The sequence below is a fragment of the Eleginops maclovinus genome, chromosome 19, assembly GCF_036324505.1.
Source record: "Eleginops maclovinus isolate JMC-PN-2008 ecotype Puerto Natales chromosome 19, JC_Emac_rtc_rv5, whole genome shotgun sequence".
NCBI lineage: Eukaryota > Metazoa > Chordata > Actinopteri > Perciformes > Eleginopidae > Eleginops > Eleginops maclovinus.
Window position 1 is genome coordinate 19,531,085 of NC_086367.1, and position 21,064 is coordinate 19,552,148.

Genomic DNA, 21,064 nt, shown 5'->3' on the forward strand with positions numbered 1-21,064 from the left:
TCTATGGTGGTCCAGTGGGAGCGTCACCCTCACCGTCTCTGAAAATTCAGCATATCACATTATCAGGAAAGTTCAACATACCAGCAGCAGCCAGAAGTTTCTAGGTCCCAATAAAGTCCAGCAGATGGCAGCACAGCGTAGCGGACTCTATTAACATACTTCACAACATTCAGAGGTGAACACAAGTTTCTAGCTGATGTTTCTCTTTCTGTCCTGTTTTACCTTCACGATAAATACAGTAACGGTTGGACAGTTTCAGTGTGTTGCTATGGTGAGCTGGTTGATGTGGCCAGGGAAAGAGAGGTTTGGGGCTCTCTGCTGGAGCTGTTACCTCCGAGGCCCTGATTGAAAAGCGGGACAACATGGATATATGGATGGATGTTTCTAAAGGGTTAAAGCTCAGTCTTTTAACAGTTCAAACTGGGTTTAGTCTTAAAGTAGGCTATGTACATTACGTTTATATTTTCACAATGTTTTGTTATTGAGTTATTGATCAAGTTTGGCTCCATCATTATCTTTCTTACTTTATGAAACTCATGATTGTATACTTTAGTATCTTGTGAACCCTAATCTTAGCCTAATGTCAACACCTATCTTCCTTTTTGGTCCAGATTTAGATACAGTAAAATACAGATTCACAAAAAAGTAATATTTATTACAGATTTTATGGTCAGTCAAACAAAAAAAAGACACATTTTGAAAAATAAATGTCAGACCAGCTGACACTTAAATCTTCAACTCAAGTCATCAACAAACACTACAGCAACTGCTATAATGTCTAATAAAACAAATGTGCAAAACAGAAAAGGTTAATTCAACTTTAACATTCAGTGAAGAATATGAACGTGAAGATGCACAAAAACCTTTGTCTACATTTTTATTATTAAAGTTCAGATTTTGTCCATGTTTTCTTAAAGCCCATAAGGGCTCAGTACAACCAAATAGGTGGCGGCAAGGGCAAATGTTTTACGGCATAAATGACATGGGTCTATGCAGAAAATCAGGTTGTCTATTGGGTGAGCTAACCTTTCAATAGTGTCCGCTTTATTAGGAACATGCATCGTTTTTAAGAGGCCTGTTTTCCACTTTTACATTTCTTGAGCTCATCTTCTCCTGCCCATCTTCGCATCCTCAATATGTTCTTTACTTACTCTGTAATTATTATGATAATGAATGGTCTGAGTTTTCATTTCATGTATCTAATTTAGCATATAGTTATTTCTTTTGCCCTTGTTTAAATTGTTGCATTCTCAATTTTTTAAAGCGCTTTAAACTGCCTCTCTTGTATGAAGAGTGCCCTACTGATGAAAGAATATTCTTAATATTTTTTTCTTTCTAGTGGGAGCATCTCTCTTTTTCCAGAGGTCAGTTTTTTCCTTTTGAACTTCATTAGCTCATATCCAGGGCTTTTCTTTGGCCCCTTCTGCCTCTTGACTCTTCCCCCGTCACACCCCCCGGGCCTTCCTGGCCTCCTGCAGCCTCCGCTGGCCCTCCCTGCGCTGGTTGATGACCTTGGTGGTGGCGCGCAGCTTGCGGAGCCTCAGGGCCCGGAGACGTAGCTGGAGGTCCTGAGGGATCTTCAACCCCTTGGCCCGGATCTCTTTCAGTCTCTGGAGGGGCGTTTTGTTGAGGGTGAAGTCACAGATGGTGGCACGTGGCTCCATGCCAACATGGCATCGACGCATGGAGGGGAAGTAACCCTCAGCCCAGACCACCACCTTGTATTCTCCTGGGTTCAGCAGACGCCAGTAGTCCCCGTCAGCGGCTGAGAACATAAAACAAAGATTGATTTTGTCAAAATGTGATGTTATATTCCTGGAAATGTGCTGTTTATGGTTAATGTCTGTTCAGAAGACACTTTTATTGCATTTAAAATAGGGCTGTAACTTACATTTATTTATTTTAAAACAACAACACAATACAGAAGAATATGACACATTATTGTAAGAAAATATGTATAACATATCTTAATTAAAAGCAGAATGTTGCAACGTTTTAATATGCAGAGGAGTTTAGAATAAGCGGTAGTGTATATGTTCAGTAGAGTGATTTACAGTTGTGAGGTCAAATGTCATATTAAATATAAAACTGAGTGACCTGTTCGGATGTCGTGGTCGTGGTCCTCCACCTTTATTATAGCGTCTGTTATTCCTTGTTTGGTCATTTTATCCCTTACGACACCCTTGATGCCTCTGTGAATCTGAGACAGAAAGTTATAAAAATGCTGGAGTTCAATCTACGGCAGATGATGTTTTTTGTTGCTTTTCTTGGTAATACTGACCTGCTCCATGTACACCAGCAGAGACTCTTTGTTGTTCTCCCACTCAATAGGAAGCTCGCTGACGTGAGGAAACTTATCACAGGACAACTCAACTGTCACCTCGAAGCAGTTAGTGTGCATGTAACTGAAGTCATTCATACCTGCAGGAAAGACATGCAAGTTAACAATGTGAGAAATTCAGCCAAATAAAAAAGGTTCAAAAAAATGTCTTCACTGAAAGACTCACTCCCGGGGACGGTGTGCCAGGCCCCCCCGTTGATGATGTTGTTGTGCGCCTGAAAGTCCTCGTAGTGGCAGAGCCGGCGGTTGGGGTTGGACATCACCAGGTTAGTGGAGGCGTACACGGTGGCCAGCCAGCGGAAGAAGGCATTGTCCGCCGTGGGGGTGTCCTCCTGGGGGGCCCAGTCCCGAGTGCAGTCAAAGGGATACGTGACCACCAGCTCCCCCCCATGAAGGTTCGCACTGAGCACAAAGGGAATATCCTGCATCCAGCTGATGACCGCGCGTGTCTCTGGTGAAACCTGGGGGTTAAATATATCAAATTTTATATCAAATTATAATAAATTAAATCTATTCAAAAATCAACGTGTTCATGTGACATAAATGTACAAAAAAAGAAAAGTAAATTACTGTTAAAAAAATGCATAGTATCAGAAATAAAGGTGAAAGGGCTTATTTGCTTACCATAGCGTCTTCCTGGGTGTAGTACTCTGGGATTGGGATGTAGTGGTTGGAGACTTTAGATTTATCTGTGGCCGTCTCCTCGGCGTCCCACATGATGTTGTTCAGGTCCGGAAAGTTAGAATTCAAGTCGATTCCTTCAAAACTGTATCGTCCCTCAGCCCATCCTGCCAGCTCAGAGCCCTGCAGCAGAGCAGTTGATCAGAAACAGAGAAATTAAAACATCATGTTATATATTTTTTGTATATGTGTAGGACCAAACACGAAATTTCCCTAGTTGATCATTTGAATTAAGACAATTATTTTTCGCATTGCAAATGATCTTACGTTTTTGTTTAAATGTGCAAACAGGGCATTATCTCATCAAATACTGTACGCGATCATTTGTATTAGCTAATTGCTTTCAGAGTATAAGGGATGAAACATGTATTGTGAAATGCCTTACATTTTGTACACACAAAAAGTCAACCAATATGTATCGCCATGAACCTTCCCTAGTTGACATTAAGACAATATTTTTTTTCTGACAATGTATGTTTAAATATGCAAATCAGCCATTATAAAAACCTAACTTGTGTCCATTCAGGAGAAATCTATAGACAATAACCGAAAAAACAAGTGACATAAACACCTAAATGTGAATTGTTAATGTTTTCTTTTCACTTGTCTGGAAGGTATAGATGTTTTGGAAGCAAACTAGCCCAAACTCTCAAAATTGACCAAGATTAAATGGGAATAAACTTCCCCCACCTTCTTATAAGCTTCCTCGTATCCATCAGGGTTCATAGAGGGGAGCAGGTGGATCCGAGTGTCGGTCACCAGCCGGACAATGCGCTGGTTGCCCTTCTTGTATTCTTTGCACATATACTGCATGAGGTTGAGGACGATCTCTCGGCCCAGAGCCTCATTCCCGTGCATCCCAGCCACGTAGCGAAACTCTGGCTCGCCTGCCAAGAGAGAAATGAAAGGGAATCGTTTTACATGCAGAGCAGAAAATGTAGAGGAGTTTTTCTGGGCCAGTTCACACTAAACGAGAAGTTTGGATGTTATTCAGTTTGGTTAAAGTTCAAACCCGGAGGCACATCAGGAACACATTTCATATTGTTTTGTTTCGGGCAACAGCACTTTGCCAATAATCATATGTTCATTGGAAAGGTGTGATGGAAAACATTCCTTTAGCTAAAACTCCAAAACACCCAACATCTTTATACAATCGCACAAAAATAAAAACTGCCCCTCTGGTTCTTGTGTTTGGCACCAGGAATGTAACTTTCAAACCCCTTTTTCTAAAGTAGAAAATGCAATTCATGCAATTTATGAGACGTAATAGAGAACTAGTATGGTCATTATATCATTTCATTGTAACTTTCTACAAGCAAACTAGCAAATATGAATAGGTGGCTAACCAAAACACAATGTTGAATGCAGATTTAGCAGTAGACTAATTTGACCATAATTGCTGAGCTCCATCTCAAATAAATCTTAAGATTCCCAGCTTTTAGATGATGCAACCACTAGTATATGGCATCTACTGTGTAAATGCTACTTACCACTTAAATAGACATAAATGGGTCTATGCAAGTCTCTAAATAACCAAAAGATAAGCAGTTTTGAAAAATGTTGCAACCTTTTTTTTGGGCCCAGGCAAACATTAAAAAGACAATGTGTCTCTAATTTCAAGCCATTATCAGTTGTTTATATATGAGAGGCCTCCCTGCTGCCTCCCTGTGTGCTGCTGCAAAGAAGTCTGTGTAAACACTGCAGGATGTTGAACCGGTCATGACCAGCTAAACTCGGAGTTACCCGAGGAACATGATGAACTCTGGTCGAGAAACTTCAGACTTCTCTGTTTCAAACTCATTGTGCTGCTTTCTCCCTCTTTTTTGAGATCTCGCAGGCATTTATCCTTTTGTGCTGTTGGTTGTTGATAGACTTATTGCTTCAGCTGTACGAGTATATCATTCTAAGTAGTTTGAGATATCATTTCATAAATTCCTGGTTTCTTTTGTATTCCTTATTTGTGAAATAACTCATTCAAGTAAAAGATTTTGGTACTTTATCCACATCTGAAGAAGATCTGTACTGCTCTCACCTAGTTCATGTTTCCCAGGGTTGTCTGAGATCTCCATGACGTACAGTTTGAGGCCAGAGTAGCTCTTCCCGATGGTGTAGACCCGTGTGATGTTCGGGCACTCCTCCGTCACAGACTTCATGAGCTTAAAAACGGTGAAGAATTCAGATACTGCATAAATACTTAAAGTAATTTTTAAAAATACTCTGGTACAAGTAAATGCACTGAACGTTTGCAAATATAATCAGGGAACTATTCCTTAAAATCAGTACTTAAAGTTGCTATTAAAAACAGTTAAAAAAAAACAGCCCACTCTAAAACATCTGGCATTATCATTAGAGGAACCGCAGTTACTCAATGTGCATGTGTGGCCCTGCAGACTGTATTCACATCCTGACCTTCCTCATCTCTTTGTAGTTGTGATGTCTGAAGTCTAGAGGGTCATTTGATCCTAAATCCTGCTCCGATGAGTAGATGTCATCTGGATCTACGAGGAAAGAAAGAGCAGATTTACTTCCTATTGTTAACTCACACACAAAATAAAGAGGAAGATACAGAAAATGACTGTAAAGAGACAATAAAGAATACAAAAAGACACAAAATGACTACAAAGACACTAAATAAAAAACAGAGAGAAACATGTTTTTACAAAGAGATGAAAGATGACTTCAAAGAATGTTAACGTAGCCAATAGTGGAATTTTACTTAAGTATAAATACTAAACACACTGCTGTCAAAGTCCACTGCCGGTTGGCTAAAAGTTATAGATTCAAAAGCTGGTTATTATTTGTCAAAAATACAAAAAGTATATCAAATAAATGAGATTGTGAAGTTCAATGTCTCTGCTCAATTGTCTGTAAAGTACTTAGTTACATTCCTCCACTGTTTGTATGCGGAGTTGTACCAACCATCCACCCGGCAGCCGAGGATCTCCGCCCGCAGGCAGACGGTGCCGTTGATGTACCAGGTCTGAGGGTTGATGCGGATAAAACGGGCCACCGTGGGAACAGGAAGCAGACCGAGAACCGGCGTCTCTGGGTTCTGATTCCCTTCAAATATCTTGACAAAAACATACGAAGACAGTAATGTAAACGCACAATAAATCACATTCTGCCACTAGGGGGTCCTCAATCAAAACAATAACAAAAGACAGCATAATTTGTACTAGCCGTCAACTTCTCCTGATTAAGATGACTATAGTATTAATCATTCAGTATGATTTCACTGTGAGCCGAATTATTCACAGAAGTCTCATATTCTCTACAACAAACAGACCCTTCGAGTACAGCTGGTAAAAAACTACATAAAGCATTTTAATTCGAGTGTTTTCCCTGATGACACCGGGCAGAGCAGCTAGCTACGAGCTAATCGCTAACGTTAGCTCAAGTTCTTCTTCAATGATAACTTTTTAGATCAATAAATCTGATGTTCAAATGTTTAAAACTATAGTTTAAAACAATGAAGATCAAAAGGCGTATAGTAGGGCTAAACATGTGGCTGAAATATGAATTTGAAAGTACATTTATGACAGCTTCTGGCCAGCAGACGCATGCGCAAATGTGATACGACGCATGACAGGAGACCACCTTTACCTTAACTTAAATGACGCGTTTCTCTGGGTTTTATTAAAATGTCTTCAGTCACGTTCAGCTTCTTGAAAAGTTTCAATCGTTAAAAAAAAACGTGAACAAGTTGCAGGAGGTCGACCTTACATGCACCTCCATGATGCAGCCTTCATTAAAGTGTAGTTGGAATGCACATTGCCTTTTGTGTCATTAATTGTAGATAGATAAAACAGGTATGTATAATGATTATTTTATAGTAAAATTCTATCATGCCACACACAAGTTTCAGTTTCTTCCTGGACTCTTGGTCTGAGTTCAGTTTGTCATGGTAGATATTTCACTTTGGCACAAACTCCAAATCTGTTTCCCATCAGAACAAGCTCCAATGGTCAGAATAAAGATATTCCTTTATATCAGAGAATAAAAGTTGTTATCCAAAAACTGATTTAAAATTACTTGTAGACAGTACACGTGTTTTTAGTTGCCTTGCATGTCTTTGTGATGATTTTTGCACCTTTTCTCATCTTTTTTTAGTGGGGATTGCAACTTTTCCTGGTTGTTTTGCATCTTTTTTTTTGTTGTTTTGCCTTTTCTTGTGACTCTTTATCATGTATCTTAGTTGTTCTGTGTCTGTTCAATTGTCATGTTTCTATTTGTGGTCTTTTAACATGTCTATAATAGTTTTGTATCTATTTTCAGTCTTGTTTTTGTGTTTCTTTGTGGTTGTAGACCCCTTGGTCCCTCGGGCCTGCCCGGTAGGCCATTTCAGTTATCCCTCCATGTTCTTACCGCCTCCGCAGTCCCGTTCATGCAGGTTTTCCAGGTCACTGAGTCATTACTCAGCTGTACTTTGTAGGTGTGCACCCAGTCCCAACTGTAACAAAGACAATATGTTTATTGTTAATATACACAGACACAACCACAACCACATGCAGTGAAACAACATTGTGGTTTGTGTTCTGTAACAAGTGTTCTTTTGTTTCTTTCGCAGCATTTTTTACATTTCATTTCGGAAGACAGTAGATTTGAATCCTGATACTAACTGACCTCCATATGGAGTTTCTTCCCTGCAGGACAACTCCGGTGAACAGCGTGAGGTAGATGGCGTCGACCTCCAGCCACTGATGCTTGTCCTTATACTCTGCACACCAGGCTCCATCATACTGGTCTCCGTCCGCGATGCCAGACTGAAAACACACAGTGAGTTTTTAAACAGCTTCCTCCACAACGCATTAAACTCCTTGTGGTTCTGCCTCTTTATAATGGAGAATAGTTTTGTGTTGACCCTGATAATTGCTTTCAGACTGCTGGCTCTGTGATTTACAGATTATTTAATTTCATTCCCAAGAAACTCACTGGAGATTTAGTATCTATATTTTATTTGGCAATAAAACCAGTAGGAATAAAGTGACAGAGAGCAGGAGATCTGCTTTATTTCATAGACTGTTAGTTTAAGAAATGTGCAGCAGTAGTTAAACAGGACCATATTAAGTTAAAGAGAAGAATAATAATAATTGACCAGTTCATTTGTGCATCTTTGTATTCAAAATATAAATGTTATTTCATCACTTCAGCATAAGAAAGGGAAACTTCTAACCTCCTGCTCTCTTAATCTCGCTTTACAACATCCTGTTTCCTGTTATGCTATGCCTTGAAACTGCTATAAGAAGCAATTGTCTGTACTTTCGGTGATCCACATGCAGACCCACCTGGATGTTAAGCCTCCCCCTGTGAGGACCCAGACCCGACCTCTGGGAGGAAGAAGCCCGGATCTGGCTGTCATCGACCCGCAGTGACTCCAGGCCAAGAGGAGGGCAGTCTGCAACAAAAAGGAGATCAAATCTTCTGGAGTTGCAGATCTTTAAGAAGCTTCTGAGGTGTCAAAATTCTCCTCTGGTTTCTCTGAGTAAGCAAACACACTGCAGTTGTAATTAATTGTTATGAGAATTATGTCATCCTGGGTTTTGGGGAATTTTTAGAGGGAGGCCCCTGCTGCAAAGGAAACTGCAGATAAGTGAAACCCATTGAGGGTTTGAATGTAATCTGAGAAGTTGGGGCAGGAAAGCTGAAAGTCCAGCAGAGCTACAGCTGCAGTGCATTTCATGGCTTTAGGAACCTCCTAAATCACTTGGCAGCAGAGAAGAGCTTTGTGAGATCTTTTTAGGTCAAGGGACGATTTGATGATGCATCATTAAAGTTAAAGGAGCAGTATACAGATATCTAGTTTAGGAAGTTATCATGACTAATCAATTCATGTGTGTAGGGCTTTTATGAAAGACTGGCAGTCATTTGTTACAAAAGCTTTTGTTGAAGTGAATATTTACTGTATTCCTTCGTCTTCCGTGATGGTGGAGAAAATGTAAGTCCGAAACACAGTGGGTCCCTGAAGGCAGCATTAATTAAGTAATTGGCTTCTATACAAAAAGTGATACTAAAAATATATTTGTCCATACCCAGTTGTGTTTTCTTCTCTTCTGTCTTGCTAGCATCTTCCTTTTCTTTGTTGTTTTCCTCTTCACTTTCCCGGCTGATGTTTTTTCTGTGCAGCGTTGTTTTTGTGACAGTGGTGGTGTGAAACTTCTGTGCTGCTATTGGAGTCGTTGTGGCTGTGCTATGATTCTGCAGCTGCACAGTGACAGACGCAGCTGTACTTGTGTTGTTTAACGATAAATTAACCTCAGTTGTTGTATAATCTGTCAGCACTGCTTCTAAAAACCCTCCCAGAAAAATAACTGCTGCCAACGTGCACAATGACTTTTCCATTTTCCTCTCTGTGGGCTGCATGTTGCAAAGTGAGTGGGGAAAAATTCCCCTGCCAGTTTATGTGGAAGATGACAAAGAGCCAGCCTCCTTTCAAACAGCCCTCCCCCTCATTCCAACCTTCCCGTATCCTCCTTCTCTTCCTCCCTCCCAAAATTCCAGTTAAAAGTAATTCCTTGGGAAATGGGAGTTAAAAATGGGAAAGGGAAAGATTACTGTGATTACTGATTAATGCGGGTTATGTTTACAATGGTGAGACAGTGATTTAACTACTACATAAACATCTTGTATTTTTCTGTCTTGAAAGGTATATACGATTTAATCAAGAACTGTACTGAAGTACAATTCTGAGGTACTTCTACTGTACTTCAGTATTTCCATTTACAGCTGCTTTACCCTTTCAGAGGCACATTCAAATAAATAAATTCAAAAGTTATCCATTCTTTAAAGTAAGTAAGATAGTTAAAATAAGCTCCACCTTTACAAGCATCAACAAGTGACTACAGGTCAATTTACATAAGGGACAAATTCACCTCCATCTATAGTCCCTCATATTTCTGCACATCCCCACTTTTTCCTGAATCCCTAAGATCCCTAGCATTGTATAAAAAGAGACCAAAAAGCTCAACACCAGACAACATTTGGATGTTTTTCCTCTGTCTAAAAAAAAACTGATCCATCAATAAAAACTGTAGCCCAACCGTTTAAGAACAGTTTGATATATTGAGGCTGGCCAAATATTTTGTCTCTGACCCCAATCCTGTCCTGAACAGAGCTCAATATTTGTCATCATTAAATAGATAAAAATGAGGATATACAGGGTCCAACGATACTGAAGCACTCTTGTCCAGCAGCCAAGCCTTAAACTAAATACAATGAGGCCATGAATAACAAAATGTACATTAAAGAGTGTTTAACATATTGTTTTCAGTGCTGTTGATTTTATGTTAACTATTTATTTCTTGTCTTAAATATTTGTCTTGTTAAAGATGCAAATGGAGCTGCTGTGATGCAAGAAATGTTTCCGACTTGATGTGACCAAATAAGTATTATTGTGTCATTTCAAATAAAGAACTGCGACTGAGACATGATTCTTATCTGTCCGAAAAACATCATAAATCCTCAGCTGTTGTTGGTGCATCTGTAACACTCTGTTTTGTATCTATCAGATGAGAAAAACAGGCTGATGGTTATAACAGCAGCAGATACAAGTACATTTTAAACATGACAAAAACACATCACCAAACGACATATTTTCAGACCGTCAGCAAATCCTCACATCTGTGTTTTATTTAAGTCGTACTGTCATGCTTGATTCACTCAAGTGAATCACAAAAAGAATGCAGGTCAGCATCAGAAGAAACAAGTTTAGTCTGTGAGCTGCATGTGACGTGTTTCCAGATGGTGTGTATGCATGCAAACACAAGCAGTCCATACAGTGAGGCTGTGACTGCGCGGTATTTCCAGCTGTCAGGCTCTCTGATGACTTTCTGTCCTGCACACCTCTGAAATAATCCAGTGCCATTAATTCAATGAAAATGATTCACACCAGTTTAATTTCAGTTATTACAAATGTCGTTTACAATAAAGAGTATTTTATGATTCCTTGCTTACAGTATATCATTTTACATTATGTTATAGCTCTTTACATTTTACATATAGTTTACTTATTCTAACATTTTACTTGCACAATTTCTATTTTTTCGTTTCTTTGTATGTCATAAGCATACTGCAGGATGCATTGTTTGATGAGCCCAGGATTTAAAGTTAAAAATGTAATTCCTAACACCTATACACTTTGTAATCATGGAAAAAAAACAGTGAATGCAATTTTAACAGATACATCTTGAATGAAAATCACTTTATAAACAGGATTATGGCTGACAACAAATTGCATCTGTCTTAATGTACGCTGCCTATTTCATTGTTTGATGCAAGTTGCTGAGTGTCTGATTGCTGCTTGTTTCATTTACTTCTTGCTTTTTAGCTTAAAATCTGTGTATCCTCTTTAATGTGAAACTGTTTTATGCTGCCCTGTTGTTACAGCGATTCTGGATCTCAAAGGGTAATGCTCATGTTTTTAAAAATTTGAAATTAAATAAAATCTCTGTTCAGTTTAGGTAGTGTGACAGGTTGGGGCAGTGAAGAATGATCATAAATGGGTGTGAATAGACACTAATTCATAGCAAAGTTTAAGAGCTAAAATGTGATAAGTGATACATTTCTGTTGAATCCCTTTTGTTTGAAGATTCACACACAGTTGGGAAATGCATATTAATCATCTCTTTTACTAAGAAACTACAATGATAACATCTGTTCTTCATAGCCAGATGTCGTGGCCATGAAGTGTAAATGCTGGTTTTGAGACTTTAAATTTTAGAGAGCTTGGTATATTGTAAACAGGTTGTGGGGCTGAAAGAGCAGATCTTCTATGAATCAGGGAAATAAGAAAAATACTGACAGCAGATGCGATGCCTAGCTTATATAAAAAAACAAAAGAGGAGCAGATCTAAGTAACATAGTAATGCAGGCCAATGCCATACATCAAATCATAAAGAAAATAGTTACTAACACAATTATCATTAGTAGTAATAAGTAGTAGTAGCTGAAGTAGGAGTAGGAGAAGTATTAATGTAGTAGTAGTAGTAGTAGTAGTAGTAGTAGTAGTAGTAGTAGTAGTAGTAGTAGTAGTAGTAGTAGTAGTAGTAGTAGTAGTAGTAGTAGTAGTAATCGTCGTCGTCGTCGTCGTCGTCGTAGTAGTAGTTCGAGTAGTAGTCAGATACGACTTCTATTTTGAAATCAAGAATACCCGCACGTGATTGGTTACTTTTGCTGTGACGTGTACACACCAGGAAGTGGCCACGCAAGCGAACGGAATCATAACATTGCATTTGAAGGCTCTCTACTCATCCATTTATCGTTTAAATTCAGATATCTAAATTAAATGTTTGCATGGCGGTTTTTTCTACCTATCTTTGAGAAGCAGGAGATATTGAAACTAGTTAAATATTTTGCGTGAGGTGCTGCTAGTGCTATGAAAGAAAATCATGCTGTTGGTCGCTGTGAAAGCTAACCAACAGGAGCTAGCTAGCAGATGGCTGTTCGGCTGTGATGAGTACCACCGTGCAAAGTAAGTGAAATACAATCATTTTTTACACACACTAGCTACTTAAAAGCTTTGTAAATATGAAGTTGCAATTCATAACATTGCTACTGCACGTCTCTAGTGTTGATTAAAGGCTTATCTGTGACGCTAAAGGAGTGAGTATAGCAAGGATCGGCCTGTTTGCTCAGGGAAGTCGATGCCTGAAGTTTTAACTATGACATTTTTCACAAACTAATTTACATATGTATTGCTTGAAAAAAAGAGTGGAAGCTACATATTTATCATTTCAGATGTGGATACAAATGTAATTTCTGCAAAACTGAACAAGAACATGCATCGGTGTTATGGTTGCACAGCACTTGTTGTATTACATCTAGACTTGGAGTGCTCTATTTGGTGCAAGCCAACAGATCCAAATACAAATATATTATTATCACTTATTTTCATCCAAAAACAGTTTATGTAGTACATGATTATACATACTTTTTATGACTCAATCTGTCCACAACATTACTCATTATTTGTATTGTGCAATATAATTATTGTTATTATTAATGTCTGATATTGCTGTAGTTTATGTTTTGTATTCATTTAACTGCTATGGCTGATTGTACATTAAAGCTGCAATGTGTTAACCAATATATCCCAAAACCCCAGCTAATTAGATAATTGATATATAATTAAAAAGTAGCCTCTTGCTTTGAACTGAGAAAAAGTGACATTTAACGACCTCACCTTGGACCTTGAGAAACTTTGAAGGACATGTTTACCTTTTCCTGACATTTTATTGACCAAAAAATGAATCAACGGCAGAGTATTTGACAACAATAATACTTGTTTGTTGCACCCCTATTATTCCTTCTCATAAATCAATTAAAAAATATGAGGTTTGATTCATGTTTTTCAGATGACAAGAAGAGCAGAGCGGTGCACTGACAGCATGTGACACAAACAGGTTTTCGCTCATCCCCTCCCCTCCCCCCTTCTCCCCCTCCCCCCCCCCCCCTAAACAAAGATGCCTCGACTGGAAGAGTTGGCCAACGTGGCCCTGAGGGTGCCGAGCATCCTGGTGCTGGACCTGCTGTATAAATGTGACATTGAAGGGTTAACGGAGCACCTCAAGGCCAAGAATGAAGACATGCTCTTCAAATACAAATACGTCATCTGGAACATGTACTACATTGGTAAGTATGCACATGAGGAGATAATGACCATGTTACTGTAAACAGGAGGTAAACAGGAGAGTGTAAATTGACACCATGAACTTCTTTTACTTCCCCTCGTTAATCCTCTGTGCTTTTCTAGTGTTTATCTTTTATATTTTCAAAGAGTTTCCACTAGTATCTTCACTCTTGGTTTCAATGAAAACACAGAAAACATGACATGAGCATTTCATTTGTCTTCCAGGACATCTCCTTAACTTGGTGGTGTTGGTTCTTCCTTTGAGGCACATTGTGACGCTTTACCTCCACATCTTGGCTGCGCTTCTCCTTTACATGGGGCATCAGATTTCCAAGTGAGCTTCTACTAATGCTACTACAACTGCTCTATTTTAATTTAATACTTTCCTCGCAAATATTTGTGCATCTACATACTCTTTAATTGCTCGCCTGATTTTTGTATTTTTTTCTCAAAAATGTAAGTTAAACATTAGCAAAATGTAGTGTAAGATGTAGACATCTATTAATGCAAAAACCAATAGCATACAGTAGTAATACAATTATAACACTTGTTTTTTAATGTCCATTTCACAGGGATTATGTCCGTGACGAGCTGCAGTATGGTTATGAAGGAGCGGTGTACCTCGATTCTCTGGCCTTCAACAGATTTGTCTCTGCAATGACGAGTGAGTCCAAAAACTAAACTGACATGTTTATATGAAGCATTTACACTCATTTAGGTCCCAATTCAAAAGGAGTGTTTTAATGAAAAGCAATATGAATGAAAAGACTTCTTAGCTTCGTTCAAAATGTTAATGTTGCTTTGCTATATTTTGTGGCATTTATGCACAGATGTCAGATAAAGATAAGGTTACTCTGATACGATTTGCATTTCATACAGTCCAAGCATAATGCCTTTCCTTGTGTGATTTCCTGTGCAGGTCAGATTATTCTCAGCACGCTATGTGCCTTCCTGATGAAGACCAGGAAGGTGTGGCTGTTCTCGGCTCACCTGCTCCCCCTGCTGGCCAGACTCTGTGCCCTGCATCACGCCACGCTGCTCACCGTCAACACGCTGTCCATGGGCCTGACCGCAGCGGGGATCACCGTGTTCCTCCTTGCACATCTCTTTGTGCCGTACCGCCTCGCGAAAGCTGCCTATTTAGAGCTGCTGCAGCTGGAGGTACTTTTAATGCATCTTGTTTCTCTGAGGAGTTATTCTGATTATTTTACACTTTTAGACATACATTGTTCATTCATCTAACCATTTTAGTACTTTTTACTTGGTTATCTTTTGAAAATGAGATCCCATATTGAGATTACCTGGTTAAGTTTAAACATCTTCTTCTTTATCATCCTTAATTCTGACCTCAAATCAGTTTAAAAGACCATAATAAAAAGATGCAACCATATAGTAGTAATACTTCATTTCAAGATGCAAGTGTGAACATTTTTAAAACACCCATTTATTCATGATGACAACATTTGTTTGCTTTAATCAAAATATTATTTATTTGGTTGCTGTCAAATGTAACACACAGTGTCTCTCCTGTATCCTGTTCTGTTTGTAATGCTCCCCTCAGGTGATCGAGCTGTACCGACTCCTGGCTGTGGGGATCTCTCTGTGGAACCAGTTTGCCGTCCCGGTGCTCTTCAGTGTTTTCTGGTTTGTCCTCTTCGTCGTCCAGCTGTGCTCGGACACCATGTCCACCAAATCCACGCCAGCAGGAAATCAGGGAATACTCTTCTTCCTGCTCACAAGGTGCACATTTAACTGAACACATTTACTCAAGGACAGTTTGAATAACGTGGGCATCATTTCTTCTACTGCTACATCAAATCTTTACTTTCCCACCAGTATATAAAGTTATTACCTTTAGTAGTTTGCACTGTAATATTGTGACTCTTACTTTTGTGAAAGATATGAGAACTTCTTCCAAATGCTGATGTGTTTATGTGGATTATTATTCCTTTGTGTGTATGTTTTTTCCGGACATAAGACAGGTCATATGTTTTGAATAACTGTTTATTTTGGTTTATTGCACCCCTCAGTGTCTCTGAATGTTGTGCCACACCGTACTCTCTCCTGGGTCTGACCTTTGTGGTGTCCTATCTCGCTCTCGGTCTGCTCAACCTATGCAAGTTCTACGTGGGAGGTCACGCAGCCGTTCAGAACGAGAACGTCATGCACAGGTGAGATCTGCAGGTTTATAGTATATCCTAGTATAATTAACTCACAATAAACCTAAGTAAACCTGATGGGAGCTGCAGATTTTATGGAAATTCATCACTCCAAAGCAACCGCCTTTCACATGCATTGCAATGGTTGTATGGTTCATTCAATATTTGTGTGTTAGTTTCCTTCTTGTGCCTCTTTCTGATTGTGTCGTTGGCCAATGGGGGGCGCCAAACTCACATAGTGGCATCAAACGTGGCAGGTGACTTCCAGGAATAGACTTGTAACTTTGCTCAGGGATTTCCTGGAAAACTCCCTCCCTTTGTTTACTCCCCAAACAGTGTCAACAACAGGTGGCAACAACCAACTGATTTTTTTAATTGAATTATTGATTAGATGTCTTATTTATAAAATGCCGTAGACTTGTGAGAAATAAAAAGATATTCTCAAAATCCCAAATCACATTTTAAACTTTTTGTTTTGTTTAAACGATATTCGAAACTATGTATATGTATACAGTTGAAATGATGTCATAAGTCAAAGCCCCTATGTTTTCCCTCTCTTTGATGACAATCATTATTTACCCTTGTTGTGTTCAGAGGTGTGACGGAGGGCGTCACTCTGCTGCTGCTCGCTCTGCAGACCGGCCTGCTAGACATGCAGGCTCTGCAGCGCACCTTCCTCCTCAGCATCATCCTCTTCATTGTGGTCACTTCCACCCTGCAGTCAATGATCGAGATAACAGACCCGGTTATTCTGGCGCTGGGTGCATCCCGCAACAGGTAACGGCTACTCCAGTCATTACCATTCATTATGGCCAGATGCAGGTTAAGTTTTTTGAGGTAAATATTTGATATTGAAAAAAGTTCTCTGAGTGTTTTTCTCTTCTGTGCTTTCAGGAGTGTGTGGAAACATTTCCGTGGCCTCAGCATGTGTCTGCTCCTGCTGGTTTTCCCCGTGTACATGGCTTATAAAATCTCTCAGTTCTTCCACATGGACTTCTGGCTCCTTATACTGGTGTCCAGCTGCATGCTGACTTCCCTTCAGGTGTGACCTCTATGTGTTATTTAGAAGGAGGAAGTGGTATATGGTTTTTTGGGACATGAGTTGAAGAGTGGAAGTAGGTCAACTTTTTTATCCTCACGTGTTTCAAAGGTAAAAGTACAACACATCTTTTTAATATCCTCCAGCTTAAACTTTGAATGTTTTTATCTTTTCTTATATAACAAGCAGAGGGGAAAACAATTTGTATTAGACTAAGAAGAAAAATGGTTGAATACATTTTCCTAACTTACACATTTTTTTAAACCACATCTGAAAAAAGTTACTTAAAACAGCATTCCTGGCAAATCTTCCCCCCCCCCACACGTGTTTAAGAGATATAATATGAATAGACACCTTTTAGAATAGATACAAATAACCTCCTTCCTTTTAAGTCTTACTATTAAACACTGCAAGTTAGATCATTTCCACCAAAAAGGCTAATTATTTAAGCTTTTCTTGATTAAAATCCTCCCGGTTTTTCCAGGTCACAGGCACCATGCTGATCTACTCCCTGTTCATGGTGGAGCTGTTTCGCCGCGACCCGATCGAAAGCCTTGATGAGGTGATCTACTGGGTGAACGCCGTCAGCCGCGTGCTGGAGTTTGTGGTGGCGCTGTGCGTTGTGGCGTACGGCACCTGGGAGTCGCTGTTTGGGGAGTGGAGCTGGATGGGCGCATCCGTCATCATCATCCACTCGTACTTCAACGTTTGGCTCCGAGCTCAGTCCGGCTGGAGGAGTTTCCTGCTCAGACAGGAAGCGGCGAAGAAGATCAACTCCCTCCCCAGAGCCACGGCTCAGCAGCTGCAGGAACACAACGACGTCTGCTCCATCTGCTTCCAGGTCAGTCACTTACTGTCCCACTGGGGGAAAATATGACTTGCAGCAGCAACATACTCTCACAGCCAATTTTTAATCCTAATTCGGACATTAAAAGTGTCTATAAATTAAAGCGTCTGCACATAATCATAAGGAAAGAAGGTACATGTGTGCATTTTTTTTATCTCATCGCCTATCATTGTTTATGTTGTTGTAAAAACTATGACTTGTTAGTCATCAACCTTTTTTTTCCATGACTAAGACGAGACGATGACAAATCCGCCCAGGAGTCATTCATTACAGATGTATCAGTATCGACTTGCAATTACATTGTTGACAAAAAGACAAGACTGGAGTTTAAAAATATATAAAGATCAGAAAAGATAGAAAAAGGACAAAGACTAAAGCAAAATAACCCAGTATTCAATCTGACAATCTTTATTTATGCATTTACAAAATCTCTACAGAAGTATAGAGATATGTTGTGATATTTGACAGCAGCTGCTCTTCATTCACATGGCTGACGGTGAAGCATACACTGTGTACATATAGTGCTTTATGAGTGTGTATCCTCAAAGCAGCTCCATCCCGTTCTTCCAGTTTAGCTGCACACCGCTCCTCTCGCTGCTCGGACACGAATCTTTGGCCTCCAGCCCATTTTTATTTTCTAAAAACTGGTTTAAGATGTTTTAACCGTGTCTTAATTGAAGGTGACAGGTTCAGTGTCAAGCGAGCAGCTCAAGAAACATTTATAATGTGTGTGTTTGTGTAATGATCCAAATACTGGTCTATAGGTATTGTTTAAGTCTGTTATGTCTCTCATCCTCACAGGAAATGAGCTCTGCTGTGATCACATACTGCGGACACTTCTTCCACGGCAACTGCCTGCGCAAGTGGCTGTACGTACAGGAGACCTGCCCCATGTGCCACCAGACGGTACGACCCAGCCCCAGAGAGCAAAACCCAGCTTCAGGAGACGCTGCGGAGGATGCAACTCCCAACAACACAGGGCCAGATCAGTCTGCACAACAAGAGGAAGAACCGAACCAGGACAATGGCTCGTTACCAGAGACACAGAGCGATGCTGTATCTCCGGATCCTGCAGAGCAGCAAGAGGAGATGAAAAGCTTTGAGGGTGGAGATTGTGCTAGAGAAGACAACCAAGATGAAACTGAAACGGAAGCTGTTCACGGTCTTCGTTTCAGCTCCAGTGGTGATTTTGTTGGATTTGTAAGCCCCTGCGGTTCAGGGGGAAATGCAGAATCCCATGAAACCTCTCCTTCTAACATGCACAACGAAGGTGAGGAGAGTGGCATAGAATCACCCCTGCCATCGACATTAGAGCGCCAATCTGCCTCCAATGGTGCAGAACTTAAAGACAGCAGTTCTTTCTGTCCTGGAAGTGGGGATGTTAATAAACACAATAGCTGCGAACGGACACCAAAATCAGGCAGCCTTGAATCAAACGAAAAACTTGAGGCATGTGGGGTCAACGGCCAAACGTCTGTTGAATCTTGTAACAAAAACTCTGAATTCTTAGACTGCTTTGAGGATCCTGAAAACCATAAAGGTTCCTCCTCCTGCACACATTCAGAGGACAATGACTGACTGCATCAGTGCCTTGGGAGGATGTTAGAGGGTCCATCTTCCATAACGAGGGATTAAAACACATTTGCCTTCTCTCTTTGTTAACCAATCAAAAAATGTCTTTTCTGAACAGTGTAATGAATGTTAGGCAAATAACTGTGTTTAATATGGGCTACGTTCAGACTGCAGGCCAAATGATAAAACATTATAATAAATAGCCACCATTAATAAATATTATACTGATAGTAATTTTACTGTTTACCAACAACGGAATGCTAATTAAAAATGGGAACTTTTATTTCATTTTAATATTGGGACACGTTATTGTTGCACATGTTATAACAATTAATATTCTACATTAAGTGTTCATGAAATATAATATTATTTAAAATAGTCATTAGTTAATCTAAATGATTAATAAATACCTTTTCTAATATTTGTAAAGCATCTATACATTTTATTAAAATATAAATTAACTTGGTTAATATTTGGTCTCTGGGCCATCTATCTTTATACAAATCATTCACAAATATGTAATATAGCATATAACATGCTATAATATGAACATAAAACTGTTGATAGAAAGTGTGAATATTAAGACGTTAATCTGATTATTTCTTATGGCACAAACTAATGATGAAATAACCTGAATTATGGGATTACGTATGATTAGTAACTCTTAATGATCTATTCATGCTTGTTTAGAGTAAAAGAACTTCAATTTAATGACCTATCAAAAAAAACATATTAATGTTGGTTATTATAAAGTGTTACCCAAGAGGGGAAAAAGTGATTGATTTGACTCAGATCTTTTCATTATTGTGTAATTACCCTTTGGGCCTCTTTCATATATTGGGTTTTGAATAATATGCAGGTCTGATACTGTGTTGGCCACATTTAGAAAAACGATTTGAGCAATAAATCAGGATTGATCACTCCGGCTTGCAGTGTGAACGTAGCCATAAAGAGACTGAATTGTGTTTGGGTTGAAATCCTTATTGTAAAACTGTAAAGAAATTAAATTATAATTCCTAGAAATTATGTGAAACTATGAAGAGATTATCTTGCATCAATAGTTACCAGATTCCAGCAGGTTACAGGTAAACACGTTTACTCATAAATTACATTTGACTTAATTCATTAGGTTTTTTTCTGTAGTTCTCATGTAGTGCAGTGTTGTGAAAGCAATATGAATGGAAGTTTCAGCATTCGTCTCTTTAATTCATAAATCAGCCTTTTGTACTGCTTCTCTGTCTCCCAGTATTACATTCCTGCTGTTAACATCTGCTCTCATTTTCTAACTGTAGTAACTGATTTAATAAATTCATGACAGGTGCACAATGCGTCTGAATTTGTGTGATTTTTTAAAAGTCCAAACTGAATATTTCTTCTGTAGCCGTAAACTAAAAGAGTCAAGATCAACTTTTTTTCTATTGTGTTGATAACGAGATAATAAAGTGCATCACTGTTTTATTTCACATGCGTTTAGAACCATCATCAAATGCAAACAACAAAAACATTTCTCTTGTTGTGGGCTCTTTATTTGGTACGCCTCGCAAACACACATAGTAATACATAATGTACACACTTCTTTTTCGTATTACATCAGATGCACTTTATTGATCCCAAATTAAGACATTTTTCATTGCAAAGTCATTAAAAAAACAAGGCGTTGCACATAATGAGAAATTAGAGTAGAAAGAAACAATTCTAAAATATAAACATCTCAAAAAAGAAATAGAAATAAACTGGCATTAGAGAGTAGAACATATACAGATGACCGTGAACATAAGCGGTCTGACAAATAAAACGCTAT

At 39.1% G+C, this 21,064-nt stretch overlaps 2 protein-coding genes across 5 annotated transcripts; one reads left to right on the plus strand and one right to left on the minus strand.

Moving 5' to 3' along the window:
- Nucleotides 1–634: 634 nt before the first annotated feature.
- On the minus strand, nt 635–9,383 carry LOC134881387 (probable carboxypeptidase X1). Its single transcript, XM_063908682.1, has 13 exons — nt 9,052–9,383; nt 8,308–8,417; nt 7,646–7,785; nt 7,388–7,472; nt 5,942–6,092; nt 5,432–5,520; nt 5,055–5,178; nt 3,713–3,909; nt 2,966–3,145; nt 2,508–2,802; nt 2,282–2,421; nt 2,098–2,200; nt 635–1,765 (listed from the first exon to the last, which is right to left on the minus strand). Exons 1-13 carry the CDS (start codon nt 9,380–9,382, stop codon nt 1,446–1,448), a joined length of 2,265 nt encoding a protein of 754 aa, XP_063764752.1. The 5' UTR covers nt 9,383; the 3' UTR covers nt 635–1,445.
- On the plus strand, nt 8,302–20,591 carry zmp:0000000662 (RING finger protein 145). Of its 4 annotated transcripts, none has more exons than XM_063908681.1 (11): nt 8,302–8,504; nt 13,480–13,648; nt 13,872–13,980; nt 14,219–14,310; nt 14,566–14,807; nt 15,208–15,386; nt 15,677–15,817; nt 16,400–16,582; nt 16,700–16,847; nt 17,329–17,685; nt 18,493–20,591. In XM_063908681.1, the coding sequence occupies exons 2-11, from the start codon at nt 13,480–13,482 to the stop codon at nt 19,267–19,269; spliced, it is 2,397 nt and encodes a 798-aa protein (XP_063764751.1). In that variant the 5' UTR covers nt 8,302–8,504; the 3' UTR covers nt 19,270–20,591. The 4 variants fall into 4 exon arrangements, with proteins under 4 accessions (XP_063764751.1, XP_063764749.1, XP_063764750.1 ...); XM_063908679.1 differs by having other exon boundaries at nt 8,303–8,504; nt 13,372–13,648; XM_063908680.1 differs by lacking the exon at nt 8,302–8,504 and adding an exon at nt 8,550–12,488.
- The last annotated feature ends 473 nt before the right edge of the window (nt 20,592–21,064 follow it).